Source organism: Chiroxiphia lanceolata, chromosome 6 (genome assembly GCF_009829145.1).
Source record: "Chiroxiphia lanceolata isolate bChiLan1 chromosome 6, bChiLan1.pri, whole genome shotgun sequence".
NCBI classification, from domain to species: domain Eukaryota; kingdom Metazoa; phylum Chordata; class Aves; order Passeriformes; family Pipridae; genus Chiroxiphia; species Chiroxiphia lanceolata.
The window spans coordinates 29,831,281-29,847,378 of record NC_045642.1 but is presented as its reverse complement, the minus strand read 5'-3'; the positions used below and the strand labels follow the sequence as shown (position 1 = coordinate 29,847,378).

General features: G+C 48.3%; 1 protein-coding gene across 7 annotated transcripts in view; it reads right to left on the bottom strand.

The window, feature by feature from the left end:
• Positions 1 to 4,118: 4,118 nt before the first annotated feature.
• SLC8A3 (solute carrier family 8 member A3) overlaps positions 4,119 to 16,098 on the bottom strand; it is a 114,188-nt gene continuing 102,208 nt past the window's right edge. For 6 of the 7 annotated variants that reach the window (XM_032691060.1, XM_032691058.1, XM_032691056.1 and 3 more), the window contains 4 exons: positions 9,821 to 9,945; positions 9,198 to 9,297; positions 7,405 to 7,680; positions 4,119 to 7,080 (listed from right to left, as the gene is read on the bottom strand). In XM_032691060.1, coding sequence (XP_032546951.1) covers positions 6,704 to 7,080; positions 7,405 to 7,680; positions 9,198 to 9,297; positions 9,821 to 9,945 — 878 coding nt within the window. In that variant the 3' untranslated portion in view covers positions 4,119 to 6,703. The remainder of the gene's footprint in view (positions 7,081 to 7,404; positions 7,681 to 9,197; positions 9,298 to 9,820; positions 9,946 to 16,098) is intronic. The other variant, XM_032691057.1, reaches the window with a different exon arrangement.

Genomic DNA, 16,098 nt, shown 5'->3' with positions numbered 1-16,098 from the left:
TGAATGTGAATTTTTGCATCTCTTGAACTGTTACAATTGTTTCAAGTGTTCAAATGTCTGCTGCAAGCTTTTTCTCCTCAAAACGTACTTGAATACCAGACCTTTGTAAAATGAGTTATTCTAAAGTATTTAGACTCCAAAAAACCAAGATACCAAATATAAGTGCATTCAGAAAACTGGTGTCCAGGATCTCTGAAGAGATTCCTAAATTATAAAACAGATCTGGGGACTGACAAAAGAACTGGGGTCAAAGTCCCAGTAAGAAACTATCCTGCTCCAAGGGAAATGAAGGGAGCATAAGTAGAGATCAATAAAGTGGATCAAGAGCTCTTCAACAGTCTGAAGCATGAGAAGGGAAAATATGAATTGTAGGATGAATGTTGGAGCATTTCAGACTTTATGTGAGCTGCCAGGGAATTTAAGGATGGCATGGCAACATCACCTAGCTGAAGAAACACCTAGAGAATTACAGACCTGATATTTGTATGTGAAAACTTAAAAGAGCAAGCTACTGACCAGTTATTCTCCAATACCCTACATAGATTTATAAGTTTGTAAATAAATGGCAGGAATGGGCTTGTTGAGGTTTCACTGAGGACAAATCGTTTCAAACTAATTTGATTCCATTCTTTGACAGGATAACGAGCCTCGTGGCTAGGGGGGTCAGCACTAGATGTGATATGTCTTGACTTTGGAAAGGCTTCTGGCACTGTCCCAGAAGACATTCTTGTAAGCAAGCTGAGGAAACGCAACCTCTTTAGATTCACAATACGTTGAGTGCAGTGTCAAAGTCAGAGAGCCCTCTGGGGAAATCTTTCCAGTGATTGTCCAGCATCCAAGTCTATTCGGTATTTTCAGCAGCAGCTTTTGGAAATTGTTTTGCTAAATATTTTCCTGGTGATATCTAACTTAGGGGGTGAGGTTTTGGGGGGCTTGGGGAGTGTCTGTCAGCACCTATGGAGGGTAGGACCAGAATGCTTGGTAGGTTGAAGAAATAATCCAAGTCAACAGGATGAGTTTCAGCAGAGGCATGGGATGATCTGCCATAAGGCAGCTGTCTGAATGCACAAACACAAAGCAAGACCCACCAGGCAGCAATTCCGTAGAAATGACTTCTCAGAAGCTGGAAAAGGAGAAAGTGGAGAACCTTAAGGGCAATGCCACGTACAAAATCTTCTTACCGTAAGGATAGCAATGAGTTGTTTTTATGCCCTAGTCAATAAAACAAGAAAAAAAATAATTAAGAGTGCTAACCCCCCCACCCCCACACACCACATTTGGGTTTGCTGCTAGTTTCTATGAAGATGCTCCAGAAGAAGAGGAGGCAATCAAATCTCTTTTGGTAGCTTTTTTAAGATCTTTTAAGACCTTTTTAAGACCTTTTAAGACTTTTTAAAGTGTTAATAGAGACACTCAGGTGCTCTGTACAATATGCCTTAGTGCCAAGGATTTGCCACAGGAACTTTCTGAGAGCCTCTGAAGCTTTTGTGTTGAGATTTTTCCCCCCTTCCCCCAGGTTGTACATTTATAACCTCTATCTTACACCCTAAAAAAAAAATCTTTGAAACGGGTGTGAAATCTAGGTGAATTGAAGAAATAAATCATTCGAACAGAGTACTTCCTAGGCCTGTGGGGATTTTTATCGCATTCTTGAAACTGGGCCATGCCCAGCAATGAGTAGTAGGTGGGTCATGAGTTTTCCTTTAGGCACAGCTCCCACTCAGCTTGCCATGTACATGGCAATAGCAATGGTACAGTCTGGAACATGGGTGAATGCTTACATTTAGATGCAGTGGAAACATCTGCTGAGCTCATCCACCTCACATCATGCCTGTAGGCTCCATGTCTAAGCTCAAATTACCACCCCAGGCAACATGCGGGGAAGTGCTGGGTTTCCAAACGCAATGTGGGAAAGGGGCCAAGGGTTTCTGCTGCTGGCAGGGATGCCCCATGGGTCTAGGGGGCTGGTCTGCCCCTGCCACCCACACACCTCTGGGCAAAACACAGACCCCTTGGGTGAAGGGAAGGGAGGGAGGAGGGGTAAATCTACTCATGGTGGTAATTATCTACATATTTTAAATGACTTATTTAGATACCGGAGGTACTTAATCCCCTCCTGCTATAGAGGCAGGTTGGGAGTGCTGTCTTCTCTGCTGGGCTCTGAGTAGCATTGGCACACATAACTCTGTTATTAGCAAGCTGGCTGCTCCTGGCACATGCACATGGATGACAATGGTCATTAAAAACATTTTTTTTCCATGTAATACTACAAAGGTTATTCTTGGTGACAAGTGCTTTCCAGCTTGTGGCCAGGGCTGAGCAACTGCTGCTCCCATTTGTGCAGGCTGGGTCCTACATCAAGGTCAGGTTGCAACAGCCTCCTGGCAGAATTAACAAAAAAAAAGTTTTTGTCTTTTTTTTTTTTTCCCCCTTGGGAGAAAGAAAGCAATTCCAGGTGAATGATACAAGGAATGACCTGCTACCACTTAATGCCAAATTTGAGTGAGACTGGATTGAAATTTCCTGGCTTTGAATGGTGCCATATTCAAGCATGACAAGACCTCCTTGATGCCCTTCTGTTACCATCCAGATCTGTATCTATGTCCTATTGTGCTATGGAGGTGGATGAGGTGAACTGTAGGTGAACAAAACTTTTGTTACCTATAGTTTATCTCATCAGTGTCCAGTGACAGTACAACAACAGTACTGGGTGTCCTCCAAAATGTTTTTCCAAAGCAAAGAGCTACACTGGTGGAGACATGCAGGTAGGCATCATCCCACAACAGCAGTGGGCCAGGGCAGCTGAAGCCTAAAGTGGCACATGCAGCTGATGGGGGCTTCTCCTTGCAGATGGTGCTGTGAGGAGACATCGTGTTGCTACTTAGGGATGGAGGGTAGTGGAGAGGCTCTCCTATGCCAGAGGACAAGTGACTTACAAACTAGTCCAGCAGCCCCAGCCATGGATTCAGAAGAAATGTGTATCATAGAATACTTTTGTGTTCTGTCTAAGCTTGTCATGAATAGTCCTGCGTCAGAAGCAGGTGTGATCACCGTGGGCAGGAGCCAGCCAACAGGGCAAGAGGTGGGAAGTGATCCCACAGGCCTGTGGAGAGGGGTGGGAGCATGCAGGACCCAGTAGGGCAGTGGTCTCTTTGTGGCTTTGCCAAGATCTGGCTGCCCCGAGGAAGCAATGTGCAGCACAGCCTTCCCACAGCTGCTCTACTAGGGCAACCCTTCCTACAGCATGGGTGCCCACCCAGGAGTTCTCCCACCCCACCTGGACATTCTGCATTGCACTGTGAGGTGCCCAAAACCCAGTCTCCCCTGGAGCCCCATAAGTGGGCCCCATGCTGGCAGGTAAGATGGGAAACTGGGGTTATGGGCTGCACCAACTGCCCCTTTGCTGCAGAGGGCATATGGGAACAGTTCTAGCTCAAGGTCCGCTGTGAAGGGCACTTTGGGGGTCAGGCACCCAAATTCAAGTGAAAAAAACAATCAGATGCTGGGTGAGGAGGCAGCATGGTACTGACCAAAACTGGGATGCAATTCCTGGACAGTTTGAGGGGGACAGGCGAGTGACTCCTCTTTGCAATACTCTTCTTTACACAAAGGCTGATTTTTGACCAGCACCCATGCAGTGCAGTATCACCTGGATAGCAAAACCTGTGAAATGCTGGAGGTGCCCCCCATGGCAACAGTAGTGGGAAGGCAGCCATTGGTACCACTGGCCCCACACCATGCATGACCCTTAGACTGTGTCCCCATACAATGCTAAGAGACCAAAAGGTAAGATCTGCAGCCCAAAGCACACAGGCTGCTGGGAGAGGCTGCTATTGCAGGCTGCCATGGGAAGCTGATGGGAGAAACAAAGGGGAAGGATCAGCAACAACAAAACCAGCAGCAAAACCACCTCTCTGCCAGCAAGCCAGGGGCAAGTGCTGCAGGGTCCTCCCAGCAGTACTGAACTGCAGGGCTGGGAATCAGGGGGCAAACTAGCTAGAGCCATTGCAACCAAGTCCAGGCACCTGCCCCAAGGAAAACAGAAGCAAGCAGATAACTAGACCCAAAATGAAACATAAAAGCTCCAGGAAAAAAAATCCCCAAAGGCACCAAGCCTGTTGGTTTTTTTCAGCTTGCGCATTTTTAATGAAGTAAAAAATAAAAATGAAAGAAAGAAACATGCCACAGAGGTTGTCAGCCTGGTGCAGATCACCCTTGTGCATGGAGGGCATCAGGGTCTCCATGCAGCTGGCCCTCATGGTAGCCAGTCCTACCTCCCATCCCCTCCCTGCAGTCAGCTGGAGAAGGAAGTGGATGAAAAGCACATGGTGCATACACACAAGCAACAGAAGAACAGCACAACAGCGCTCCAGGCTGGGCTTTATCCAGGAATGGGTATGCTGGCATGGGTAAAATAAGAGCTCAACATACTCAACATACTCTATATGTCCAAATTAAAAACAGCAACAGTAACAATCTCCCCTTGAGAGCTGCAATTTAAATCCCCCCAGAAAGCGTTTGGGGTTTCTGTAATGTTTCTTTCAGTGTCTCGTGTGAGCTCTGAGGTCCCCATCTGATGGGCAGCATGGCGGTGGCAGCAGCTGCTCTTGTTGGCACTACTGGAGGCCAGAAGAACCAGCGAGCTCAGTGGGAGCCTGGCCTCGGGGTTTCTTGCCCATCTTTTTCAGGCCCTTTACCACAGGTATGGAGAAGGGAGGATAAGGAGGCAGGATGTCAGATGCTTGTTAGCTTCAAACCCAGCGGTTTTCACCCATGGTGGGCTCCTACTGGCAAAGCTCCTGCTGGTCCTCTGAGAAGAATCCCTCTTCTCTGCCTCACATGTATACACATTTATATAGAGATATAGATATCTGATAAACATTTTGTATGAAAATAAATACTTCGTCTGGGTGTTAAGAACCATCATCACCTCCACCTAGTCACATTCTATGTTACATCTCTTTTTGTCCACGACAACCTTGTTCCCATTGCTTTTTCCCTAACCTATGGACACCTCCTCCCTGCCTCTTGGAGCAGACAAAAACACCTCAGCAGGCAGAGATGTACTTTTCAGCAGCCTCTCTCTTACTTGCTGCCTCCAAAGTTTGGCTTATTATTGAGAACTCGATGAAAATGGTTGCCTTTACAGCACCTGTTTCTTGACAGAAGAAATGATCTTTGTCTTGAAAACACTTTACAAAGAGTAGGGTTTTAACATTCTCTTCCAGGGCTCTCAATTAAGAAATATGTTTCTAGATAGCACTGTTTATATAGATATAGGTATAATTTTTATTTATTTTTATTACCAACCCAACATTTCAATTTTCAGCTTTTGATGTAACTCATGACATATTCTCGTGGTGGTGGGTTTTTTTCTTTCTTTTTCCTTAAAAAGAAATGCACTTCAAATGAAAAGGATGCTTTTTTGTCTGTCTGGTGTGCCTAAAAGGTACTTGAGATGACGCAGGAGTCCTGATGTGGATGGCAGTTTTTAAGCCTGTACCTGTCAGTGGCCTGAAGACCACCAGCAAGATACAGGCGTTGTGAAAACTGGGGGAGCAATTGAATAAAAGGGCAGCCATGCCACAGCTCAGGGTGAGATGGCACTGGGAACATATGGGCACACTATCCAGGTTTTCCTAAATTCATTTCCACCTCTGAGCAGGAGAACCACGCAGCAAACCCGCCACCACCACCATCCCAAGGAGCCAGTGCCGCTTTCCCTGGCCCCCTTGCTCCCCCTGCGGCAGGCTCTTCCTGGGTGGCCATTTATTTCTTTTAACAGTTGTAAATTAACATAATTTTCTCTCCCTGCAGTACCACAAGCTCAAAGTTAATTATACAAAGAGAAATGCCATAGTCAAAATATACATGACACGTATTGTATTAGAGGGTTGGGGGTTTTTTCCTTCTTTTTTTCTTAGCCCAGGCAGGTGATTGAGATGCTACATGCTCCAGCCTTTGTCATTAAATGTGTGTGACTGTGTGTCTGTGTTTGTATTAAAAATATATCAGTCTTGTGATGTTCTTAAAAAAGAAAGTAATGGAGGGTGGCGGGGGAGGGAACGGGTAATAGTGAAGAAGTTCTTTGACTGTGTCACAGTCTTTTGTGGCTTCATAAAATACACATGTTCAATTCCAGCACTGATGGCAGCTTGAAGCTTTAGAGTTTAAATTTTTAACATTTTTCTGATTAAGTAGTAAAAAAGAAAAAAAATCAATTAGCGTGCTCCCCCAAAACCAAAAAGCAACAAGCAAACAAAAAAAAAGAAAAATCCCCCCCCAAATTCCTGAATCAGGCTTCTGCAATTCTCAACTAGTAAAAATAAGGAAACATCTCCTTAACAGTGGAGGGGTGCTCGGCAGGAAAGGAGATGAGCCCCTGTGGGAGAGGTGGCCTTTGGAGATGGTTGAAACTTCATAATCTCATTGAATAGGGTCAGTGGCTGGGTTTATTGTGTTTTATTTCAATACTTGCCATTGTTGCTTTCTTTTATACCATTTTTGGATGGGTTTTGTCTCTTTGCTTTTTCACTCTGTGATGGTTTTGCCCTTCTTGGCACCCAGCTGTCTGACCGTCTGGGCAGTGGCAGCCCCTGACAGACAGCTGTACCCTCGGGTGAAACCGCACTTCCAGGACCGGTGTCCGGTGAGGTAATGGAGGAGGGGGTCCCTCCTTCCGGCAGCACCATCCCTCCACTGCCTAAAACCCCTTGATGTAGCAATAGGCCTCCAGGGTGGCGAAGAGGATGTAGAGCAGCCAGAGGCTGACGAAGAGCAACGTCGTGGCCAGTTTGCACCCCCGGGGGCCTCCCAGCTCCCCGCCAAGGTGGGGTCGCCGGCGGTAGAGGAGGACACTGATGCAGATGAAGGCGAAGATGGTGAAAAGTGTGACAGAGAATGCCAGGGTCCCTGCCGACACCTGGAACTCCTGCCCCTGTGACGCCCAGTAGATCGCTGCCACTGACCATGCCAGCCCGATGCCCAGGAAGACGTTGACAGCATTGCTGCCTGTGACGTTGGTGATGGAGGCGTCAGCGTACACGTCCTGGACGGCCGCAGCTTTGCTGGCGAATGTGTCTGGGGTTGAGGGAGGAGGAAAGGAGAAATCACTGGGGGCTTCAACAGGAGAAACAGACAACGCTTCATGTCTGGGGGACAACGGAGGCTTAGGTGTGACACTGACCAGGTTAGGACACAGACCTCTCTTGGTGCACAACCCCCTCCCAGGTCCAGAGACTCCATGTTGCCACCAAGCAGAGTGCAGACCTTGTCTAGGAACAGGGTTCTGTGGATCCCCTTCCCAGCCTGAACCCCATCCCATGACAGAGCTGCTCCCCTGGAAGGAAGAGCATCATCAGAGGAGTTACCTCCCACCCCATCCCTTCCCTGCAGCCGCCTCACCTGGTACGGAAGTGCCGAAGGCGACAAAGACAACAGCAGTCACCGAGTCCTTGAGGCCAATGGTGCAGCCGAAGTGGGAGGCGAGGTCGCCGATGACAGCCGTGAGCATGCCGATGATGAGGATGGAGACAACGAAGCAGGCCCAGCCATTGCAGTACTCAGTGGGGGGCACACAGGCAAACAGCACCTTCCAGAAGACAGTCAGGAAGTGCATCACGTAGTCAAAGCAGGATGGCAGGCGCTCCTCGCCAGACTCATCTTCGTCCTCATCACCCGCTGCAAACAACATGGAAGGAGAGGTCCAATCTTCATGTTGGGGCAGGTCAAGTTTACAGGGGTTAGATGTAGCCTCTGCTTGGCCCTTTCACCCCGGGATTCTGCTCTCCTAGGACAAGGTGGGATGGTGCCAGCCATGACACTGGGCTCAGGGCACAGCAGGTCCCTCAGTGATAGGTGAGGCTTGGCAATAGGAGTGCCTCTCAGACACTCTAGAGCCCACAGGGATGGGGAGTGGTAGAGTGGGATACTACACTCACAGAGGGGCAGCCCTATCCCCATCCACAGGCAGCCACATAGGATATAATCAACCTGTGGAGATCACTGTTGAGGGGCACGATGAAGTTACACATGCAAGTGGTAATCTGGTCCAAAAACTAGCAGAAAGTAATAGAACTGGGAAACTGGAGAGACCTCTTGATCCTCCTGCTCCAGAATATGGGCTGGACACCAGCAGCAGCCCAGCAAGAAATTTCTCATCTGTGTGAGGGTATCAGCAATGGTGGTGCAGGCCCTTGGAGGAGTCTCCTGCTTAGCCTGGTGGGCCAGGTCAGCCCCAAAACTGGAAGTACTGCTGGTCTTTGTACAGACACAGGACAATGGAAATAAACTGGAGAAAGAGAAAGCAGGTAGGGAGCACAGGACAGATGTCAAGGGAAGGGGAGAGGCATAGGAACAGAAGCAGACCAGGGAAATAACATTGCTCCAAGGATGCTTCCACAGAAGCAGCTTCTCTTAATTGCTAGAAAGAAGAAAACCGAATACCCTGCATCTCTTCTTTCACGTCAGAAGAAGCCCTTGTGGCCACTGGCAACAGCTCCCACCCAACTGCCTGCCTGTCCACTGCCTGCTCTACAGCTGAGTGTAAAACATCCCTTTGGGGAAGATGCCAAACCATCAAGGACAGGTTCAGAAAGATGCTCAAATGCCATTAATGGCATAGACATGCCTAAAGAATATGCTCCACAGCTGCCTGGCTCTGAAAGTGGTGAGCTCTGTCGCCAGGCAATAGCTGGCAGGTCTCTGGATCGTTTGCTCTACCAGCTGCTGCCTCATGGGGCAACATCTCCTGTCTGCATGTGGTAACCCTCCCTGCTCCCAGAAACTCTACTGGCCGTGGCAGACAGGACTTCTTCCAGCAGTAGAAGCTACTTGCACTGGGCATGCCACAAACCAGGACCCCAACCAGAATGGGATCTTGCTGCCTGTACACTACTCATCAGATCACTGAAGCAGCAGGAGCACTGCCAGCTGACATAAAGTTTTTGAAAACTGGCTTCCTGGATAGCTCTGCACCAAAAGATGGATCTCCTGAGCTCCTGGCTAATGTATCTGCAAAAGCCCACTTTATGTGGAGCAGAGGAGCTCTCTGGACTAGCTTTGCTGATGGTCACCACATACCCAACAGATGAGCATCACCGACCAGGGAGATGTGGTGTCCTGAGCCCAGATAGGTCTCATTCCAGGCTGCATGAACCCTATGGATGCTGGTATGGGATTTCTGATGTCCCCCTCACCTGCACTGACGGTAATGGCCTCCATGAACTGGTCCCTCCAGGAATGTGTCCCTACAACCAAAGCCAGGTTTGTCTTCTTAATCAGCTTGTCCACGGTGCTCTGTTGTGGGAATAAAGATGCACAGCAGTTAAACTGGCTGTTAGCTGGCAAGAACGATCTCTGAGTGCACTGTGGTCTCACAGACCCTTTCCAAACTCTGGAAGTGCCACAAGCACTCTCCTACCAGCCAGATGAAGTCATGACAGGAGTTAAGCTCACCTTCTCCCTGGACTGGCTGACTTAAACCTCACCAGAGACAGCTTGCTTCCCACCCTTTAATCCTGATGAGGCTCCTTCTTCCCTCATCCGTGCCTCACCAGAGACAGCTTTGCTACTCCCCACTGGCTGCTTCTGCTTACAGCAGGGCTCCCTTTTCTTTCTCCCTCCACCCTTGACTACCAGCAGCTGCTACTTCTGACATTTCTTGTAGACTTCACCCACCCTTTACTGCATTACATACTTCTTTCCCTCTTCCAACAGCTCTTTCCCTGCACATGCTGCCTCCTCAGTTCTACTCTCTAAGGCTGCTCAGCAGTGCCACATGGCTTCCCCCTCCCGGAAGACCCCTAGGACACCTACTGACCTTGAACTCATAGGACTCCTCAATGATGACTTCTAGTTTGGGATGCTCGCCGAGTATTGGTTTGCCCATCTCTGCAATCCTCTTGGCTTCTTCCTCTTCAACCGTCAGCTTCCTCTCAGCCACCTCTGTGAAAGCAAGGTCAACACTAAGCTGTAGGCAGCAGCCCTGGAGCTCCAGGGCACCATGGGGGCTTGTCTGCAGGGCCCAAGTGCAACATGTTTTCAATTTCTTTAAAAAATCCCCTTGAATCTTTCTTCAATCTGCACTGGTGCTCTTGGCTGACATATACCCTCCCATCACATCCGCAGTAGCCACATCTTTGGGGAGACTGAGGTAACACCCTGACGTGTTCCCTGATTTGACTGAACAAGAGACAGGATCTTTTTATTCCCCTCTGAGCAGAAAATCACTGTGCCACTCAGTGCTTGATCTAGCACTCAGAGCAACACACAGTCACAACCACATGTGAACCACACATGAATTGGAAAAATGAACAAGTAAGTAATGAAACAAGTACTTTTTTCTTTCATACTGCTGTGAGGATGGTGAAGCACTGGAACAGGTTGTCCAGAGAAGTTATGGATGCCACATCTCTGTAAGTGTTCAAGACCAGGTTGGACGTGGCTTTCAGCAATCTGGTCTAGGGACCAGCAACCCCATGGCAGGAGGGTTGAAACCAGATGAAAAATTCCTTCCAACATATTCCATTCTCTGATTATACGTTTAGTTTCTGCTGGAGGAAACTAAACCAGGACCTCAGGTCAGCAGGATTCTGAGATGAGCCTATGTTAGGCTCATCTTGCTGATGTTCCAGCTAACCCAGCAAGATGCCTGGAAAGGGTTATGGTTGCCCAGATGGGAAGGAGCATCCCAACTGCCCAGGTAGCTTCCTAGCCCTGACCCAGGTCTCCTCTTCCACCCACCCACCCAAGTGCAGACGCATGCTGATGGGGTCTCGGTAAAGCTCTGACATCTCAAGAAAGAAGCTGGGTTTCCCCTGGTTTTCCTGTGTCTGACCAGTCAGGGTGTATGAGCTGCAATACAAGGCTCAGCTGAGCCTGGGAGCAGGACCTGGAGCTCTGAAGAACCCGGCAGAGCATCTTGTTCTGGCTAACAGGTGTTACCCAAGGTTTCCTGTAGAGGTTACAAATGCCCAGGTAATGCCTCACATGTGATTAATCCCATATGGACTCCAGCAGATCTCATGCTTCCTACCAAAAATCACACAGATGTTATGAAGTCCCAGTGAAATCTATTTATAAACTCTGACTTCTCTCTTCATCTGCCCAACTAGATTGATTGCAAAGACTGTAAGCCTTGCAAGACCTGCAGAATTTATAAAACATATAATAACTCTTGTGGTAGGTGACATTATTATAACCCATCACAGAAGCAGAAAAGCTGCATCCATCATTTGAAATCGATGACGTACATCCACACCATCATTGCCTAGCTTAAAGACAGAATAGTCTGGATTTAGGAATCACATAAGTTTACAAGAAATGACAAAGACAGGAGAGCACAGCACCTGGAGAAAAAGATGGGCAATACAGACTGCTGGGGGATATAGGGGACACATTTGCAGGCAAAGACCTAGTGAGCACAGAGTGGAGGAGGCAGCTGAGCTGCAGAAGTGCAGAAGAATTTTTTCAGTGAAAGGGTGGTTAAGCATTGGAATGGGCTGCCTAGGAAGGTGGTGGAATCACCATCCCTGGAAGACATCAAAAAAAGACTGGATGTGGCACTTAGTGCTCTGGTTTAGTTGGCACGGTGGTGTTCAGTCAAAGGCTGGACTCAAAGATCTTGGAGGTCTTTTCCTTAATGATTCTATGACTCCATGATTCTATGAAAATGTTCTGCCTTATACTACGCTTGTAGGCATGAATTGATGATTATCAAGAACAAGATTCAAGATACTTTTATTCATTGGAACAGGGAGTCAGATGCAATCTACATCTCTTTCTAAGACACAGAACAAGGAAGACCAGTCTCTACCTCTACCTGGAAGCATATAAAGATGACAAGCTGTATCCACTGATGAAAACGCAGGTGTTCATACATCAGCTGCCATAGCACATACATGGCTTTGCTTCTGTCTGAACTCCCCATAACCTGAAGCTCAAGGGCGGAGGCACCCTCAGCTTTGCAAAGCCTAGCTTGGCATGCTGACATGTGCTGACAGTACAGAGCTGAGCAAAAGCACTACAGCCATCCCATCAGGGTTGCAAAGCCTGGACTTTGTGACAGTCTGACTCACTACAACCTTCCCTGGGCAGTAACTGCATCTGAAAAGCTGCGGTCGCAGTCCCTTGGGCTCCCGCCCACTGGCTGCAGTTGCAGAGTGCAGAAAGCAAATGTCTGGAATCTGAGGAGATGCTCTGAAAACAGGGAATATCAGGCCAAATTTCCTCGGCTCCACAACTCCAGGAAAAATAATGCAATGAAACCTCAGTCCCTACTTTAACTGATTTGACAAAAGCCTTTGGCATGGTAAGAGAACACGGAGCCTCATGCAAATGTTATCCCTTTAGGCAAGGCTGAGCTGCTGGCAGGTCTCTAAGCACGTCCAGTGCAGAAAACTTGCTCATCTACATAGGAAGTGCTATCCAACACAGCTTTATCCCGGAACCTGGCATCTTGCTCGGGCTGGTTAATGTACTTGCACCAGGCAGGAAGTGCAGTATCTGAAGCCCTCCCTAAGGAGGAAGATCTCCTGCATCTCTTCTCAGAGTGTGCCAGGTCCAAAGCTGCTGGGCAGGCTGCATGGGAACATGTGTGTCCACAGGACCTTGCACCTGCCAGCAGGTGGCTTTATTGTCTCTGCAAGGCACTTGTGGATCACCAACTGATTCGATGAACGGGGCAACCACTTGCCAGGCAGCTCTCAGAGTAAGTCAAGCGACACAACCCTGTCCAAGAGTGGACAGATTGCTCTGTCAGCCTAGAGGCTGCATGCTAGCATGAGGGTGACACCAGACACTGCACAAAATAAAGGTGCTGGTGCTTACCACAGCACTGAGGGGCAGTGGGAGTCCTGCTATTCAAGAGGGCACCTTGCTACTGGACTAAGTGCCACCAGAGGCACCTTCAAGCCCTAAGTAGGCCACCTGGAGTGAAGGGACAAGCTGACCAGCAATGGAGACCTTCAGCCTACTGACAGCATGTCCATCGAGACATGAATAATGGAGGCCCTGCTGTCAACACACAAGGCCTCCTTTGTGGTGTATATGGTGAACTGGGGCTGTTTGTACAGTGTGTACATATAAACTGCCCCAGTTTGTGAAATGAGGAGCAGAGAGAAGAAACATGGGTGCCCAAGAAAGCCTGTCAAGGGTGTCCTATGGGAACAGCTGATTGAATATGACTGCCAAGCTAAGTCTTTCAAATGTCAGCTGCAAGCAAACCACGGGAGAACAGGAACAGGCAGCATGTCCAAATGGGTACCTCACAGAAATGTTAATAGAGGAAGCTTTCAGATAAGGAAGAAAGAAAGTAATTCCTTCTTATCTCATAAAAATGCAGTCACATTTGTGAATGTGCAACAGGAAAGCAAAGCACAGAAACTTAACAAATTTCAAAGGTGCATCTGAAAACATTTAAGCTGCCATTATATTTTCACTGAATCTCTATCCTAATGTAGAAGACAAACACAGATCAAGACTCACATGTCAATACTGTGCTGGATCTTGCTCAAGGCACTCATTCAAGTGACCCATAGGTGCCAAATACCAGGCTGCTGACTGTCCTCTGAAATTAAGGCTGTGCCATTTGTGGCAGGAAGGACAAAATTAGAAGCCCAGCTGACGCATCTCTTGCCCCAGCCTATACCACAATACAGTTAAGGGGAAGAGCTAAGCATCTCCAAAGAGTGATACAAAGCACCTACATGATTCCGCTGCTTCTCCCCACCTACTGTTTAGGACACATATGAGCACCTTCTGATAGGAATCAGTGTAAACCTCTACAAAACACCAGAGCCCAAGCTGAACCTGCTCCAGGCTTGTTAGGTCTGCCTGTTCCAATGGGATGCTGAGGGCTGAGTTAGGCCCTGTGTGTACTGACTCAACAGCTGAGAAGGAATGAACTCTTGCAACATCCCAGTGACAGAGCACAATCCTAATGCTCCTGCCTTTCAGGGAAGCCCTTTGGCCAGCAGCAGGGTGCACCAGGATGCCTGTGGAGCTGCAGGAGGCTGCTGTCCCCGCATCAAGCATGGGGCATGCTCCCACATGGTCTGTGGTAGCCACAGGCCCCTAACTCCTGAGGGACTGGGTGTAGGGCTGGGGCCTTGGAGGGCTTCTCCAGGAAGCAGAGACAGAGCATCTGTGAGGTGTGTCACACATCACCCTCGTGCAGTAGCCTGCAAATAAGACTACTGAGGGCTGTGATAAATAAAACATAAAGAGGGAAGGGTGTTGCGAGAAAGATTTTAATTTGTAAGGTCAAGTCTGTCAAGGTGAATGCTGCCAAGCTGCAGCTTAATTATTAACTAGCCTGATTTCTATTTGTATCTGCATCAGTACCTACTTTTCAATGCGGATTGCACCCTGGACTCCTTGGACTCCCTGCTGTCAACCCCAATTAAGTCTGATAAGGTCTGGCTGTGCGTAGCAAGAACAGGAGCTTGCCAGGACCTCCTGGGCTGCCTCCACCTCCTCCCTGGGAAGGGGAAGGGGCCGGAGAGGTCCCCTAAATCCTGCCTGCCCTGGTACATTGGTGTGTGCTACCATCAAGTCTTAGGAATCTCTCTGGGTTGTAGGAGCACATAGAGGCTGCTGAGGCTAGGCAAGTTGGGGCTGATGTGCCAGCTGCACCAAGATACTCCACTCTGGGTGCCAGGGAGCCCATGGGTTAGAAAGGAGATGCTACAAGCAGGGGAGACAACATGTCTGATAAGATTAAAGGCTTGGTGGGAAGAATGAGGATGAAGTCCACTTTTGCTCAGGCTGTAGCAATGGCCACAGCTGACAGCCACTACACACTGAACCCCACAGAAAGGAAGGAGAGGTTTTTGGTTAAACCATTCCATGCTCTCTCATGTACTCTGCCTTGTTCAGACCCTTAAAGCTATGACAGACAAGGGGGCTTGGCAGCTCCCGGTTACGGTCCTGCCATTGCTGTGCTCTGCAGCCCTGGGCATGTCCCTGCCATGCTCGCTCCTCAGTTCTCATCCCATGTCTGTCTCTCAGTCTGTCTCTCTCCACTTACGTCTGCAGGGCCATTCTGGAACTTGAGCTGCAGTGATCTGCAAAGCGCTTTCAGATCTGCACATGACAGGCAGTTTCTTGGGCTCAAAATATTGTAAGGAGATCCCCTCCTCCTTGTATTTCTTCTGGAGAAAGGGGAGCACTAAGCAGTGTTCCAACATCATGCATTGCTCCTGGAGAATACTACATGGGTGTATGCCCACTCAACCTCCTTCAGATGGGGGGGACCAAATGGCAACTGGACATTGCCTGTAGGCCTCCTGGACACATCATAAATCCAAGTTAGATAAAGCCAATTTCCATGGAGTAATCTGGCCACCGCATCTTTTGATCTGAAAAAGGCAATGGGAAGGCCTTGTAACACCATCAGAGAGGTAGACGCTCATCACAGGCAGTGCTGCAAGACTACCAAGCAGCCATAGACCAGTTGGTATTCCCTATCACTTGCTGAATAAATTGGATTAAAACCAGGAATGTATTCATGAAAGATTGCTATGAAGGCCATTTCACACTCCTTGAGCTATCTTGTCTCCATCCATTTCTGGAGTGGGCATGTATCTGTATGAAGGTCACCCCTTCTAGGGACTATTCTGCTAGGTAGAAATCAAAACAACAATTAAAATGGGATTTTATTTTTTTTTTTGTTGTGGTTTAGTAAAATATAATCCTGGCTAAACAAAGCAAATAGTGAGCATGAATGAGTTCCTATCTCCTGAGCACTGTCAAGCTGTCAGTCACAAGTGGGGAAGACTGCTGGCTAAAAGACACACTGCCTTTGGAGATTAGCATATGGATATACCCTTTACTGAAGCACATGCACACACACAAGCAGTGGCAGCCTGGGCTGCTTTCTAAAATGTGAGGAATCCACTTACTTACCCCTGAAAGCTATTTGTGAGACATGATACATCCTGTATACATGCCCTAGCATTCCTTAATGCTAACTGAGAAATGCTGCACATTCATGAGAGGAAGGCTAAGGCACAGGGCTGCGAACTGAGCATTATTGCACTCCTGGCTCTGCCTTGAGATTGCTGCTGACACAACTGTCCCCGACAGGCCAGATAACTG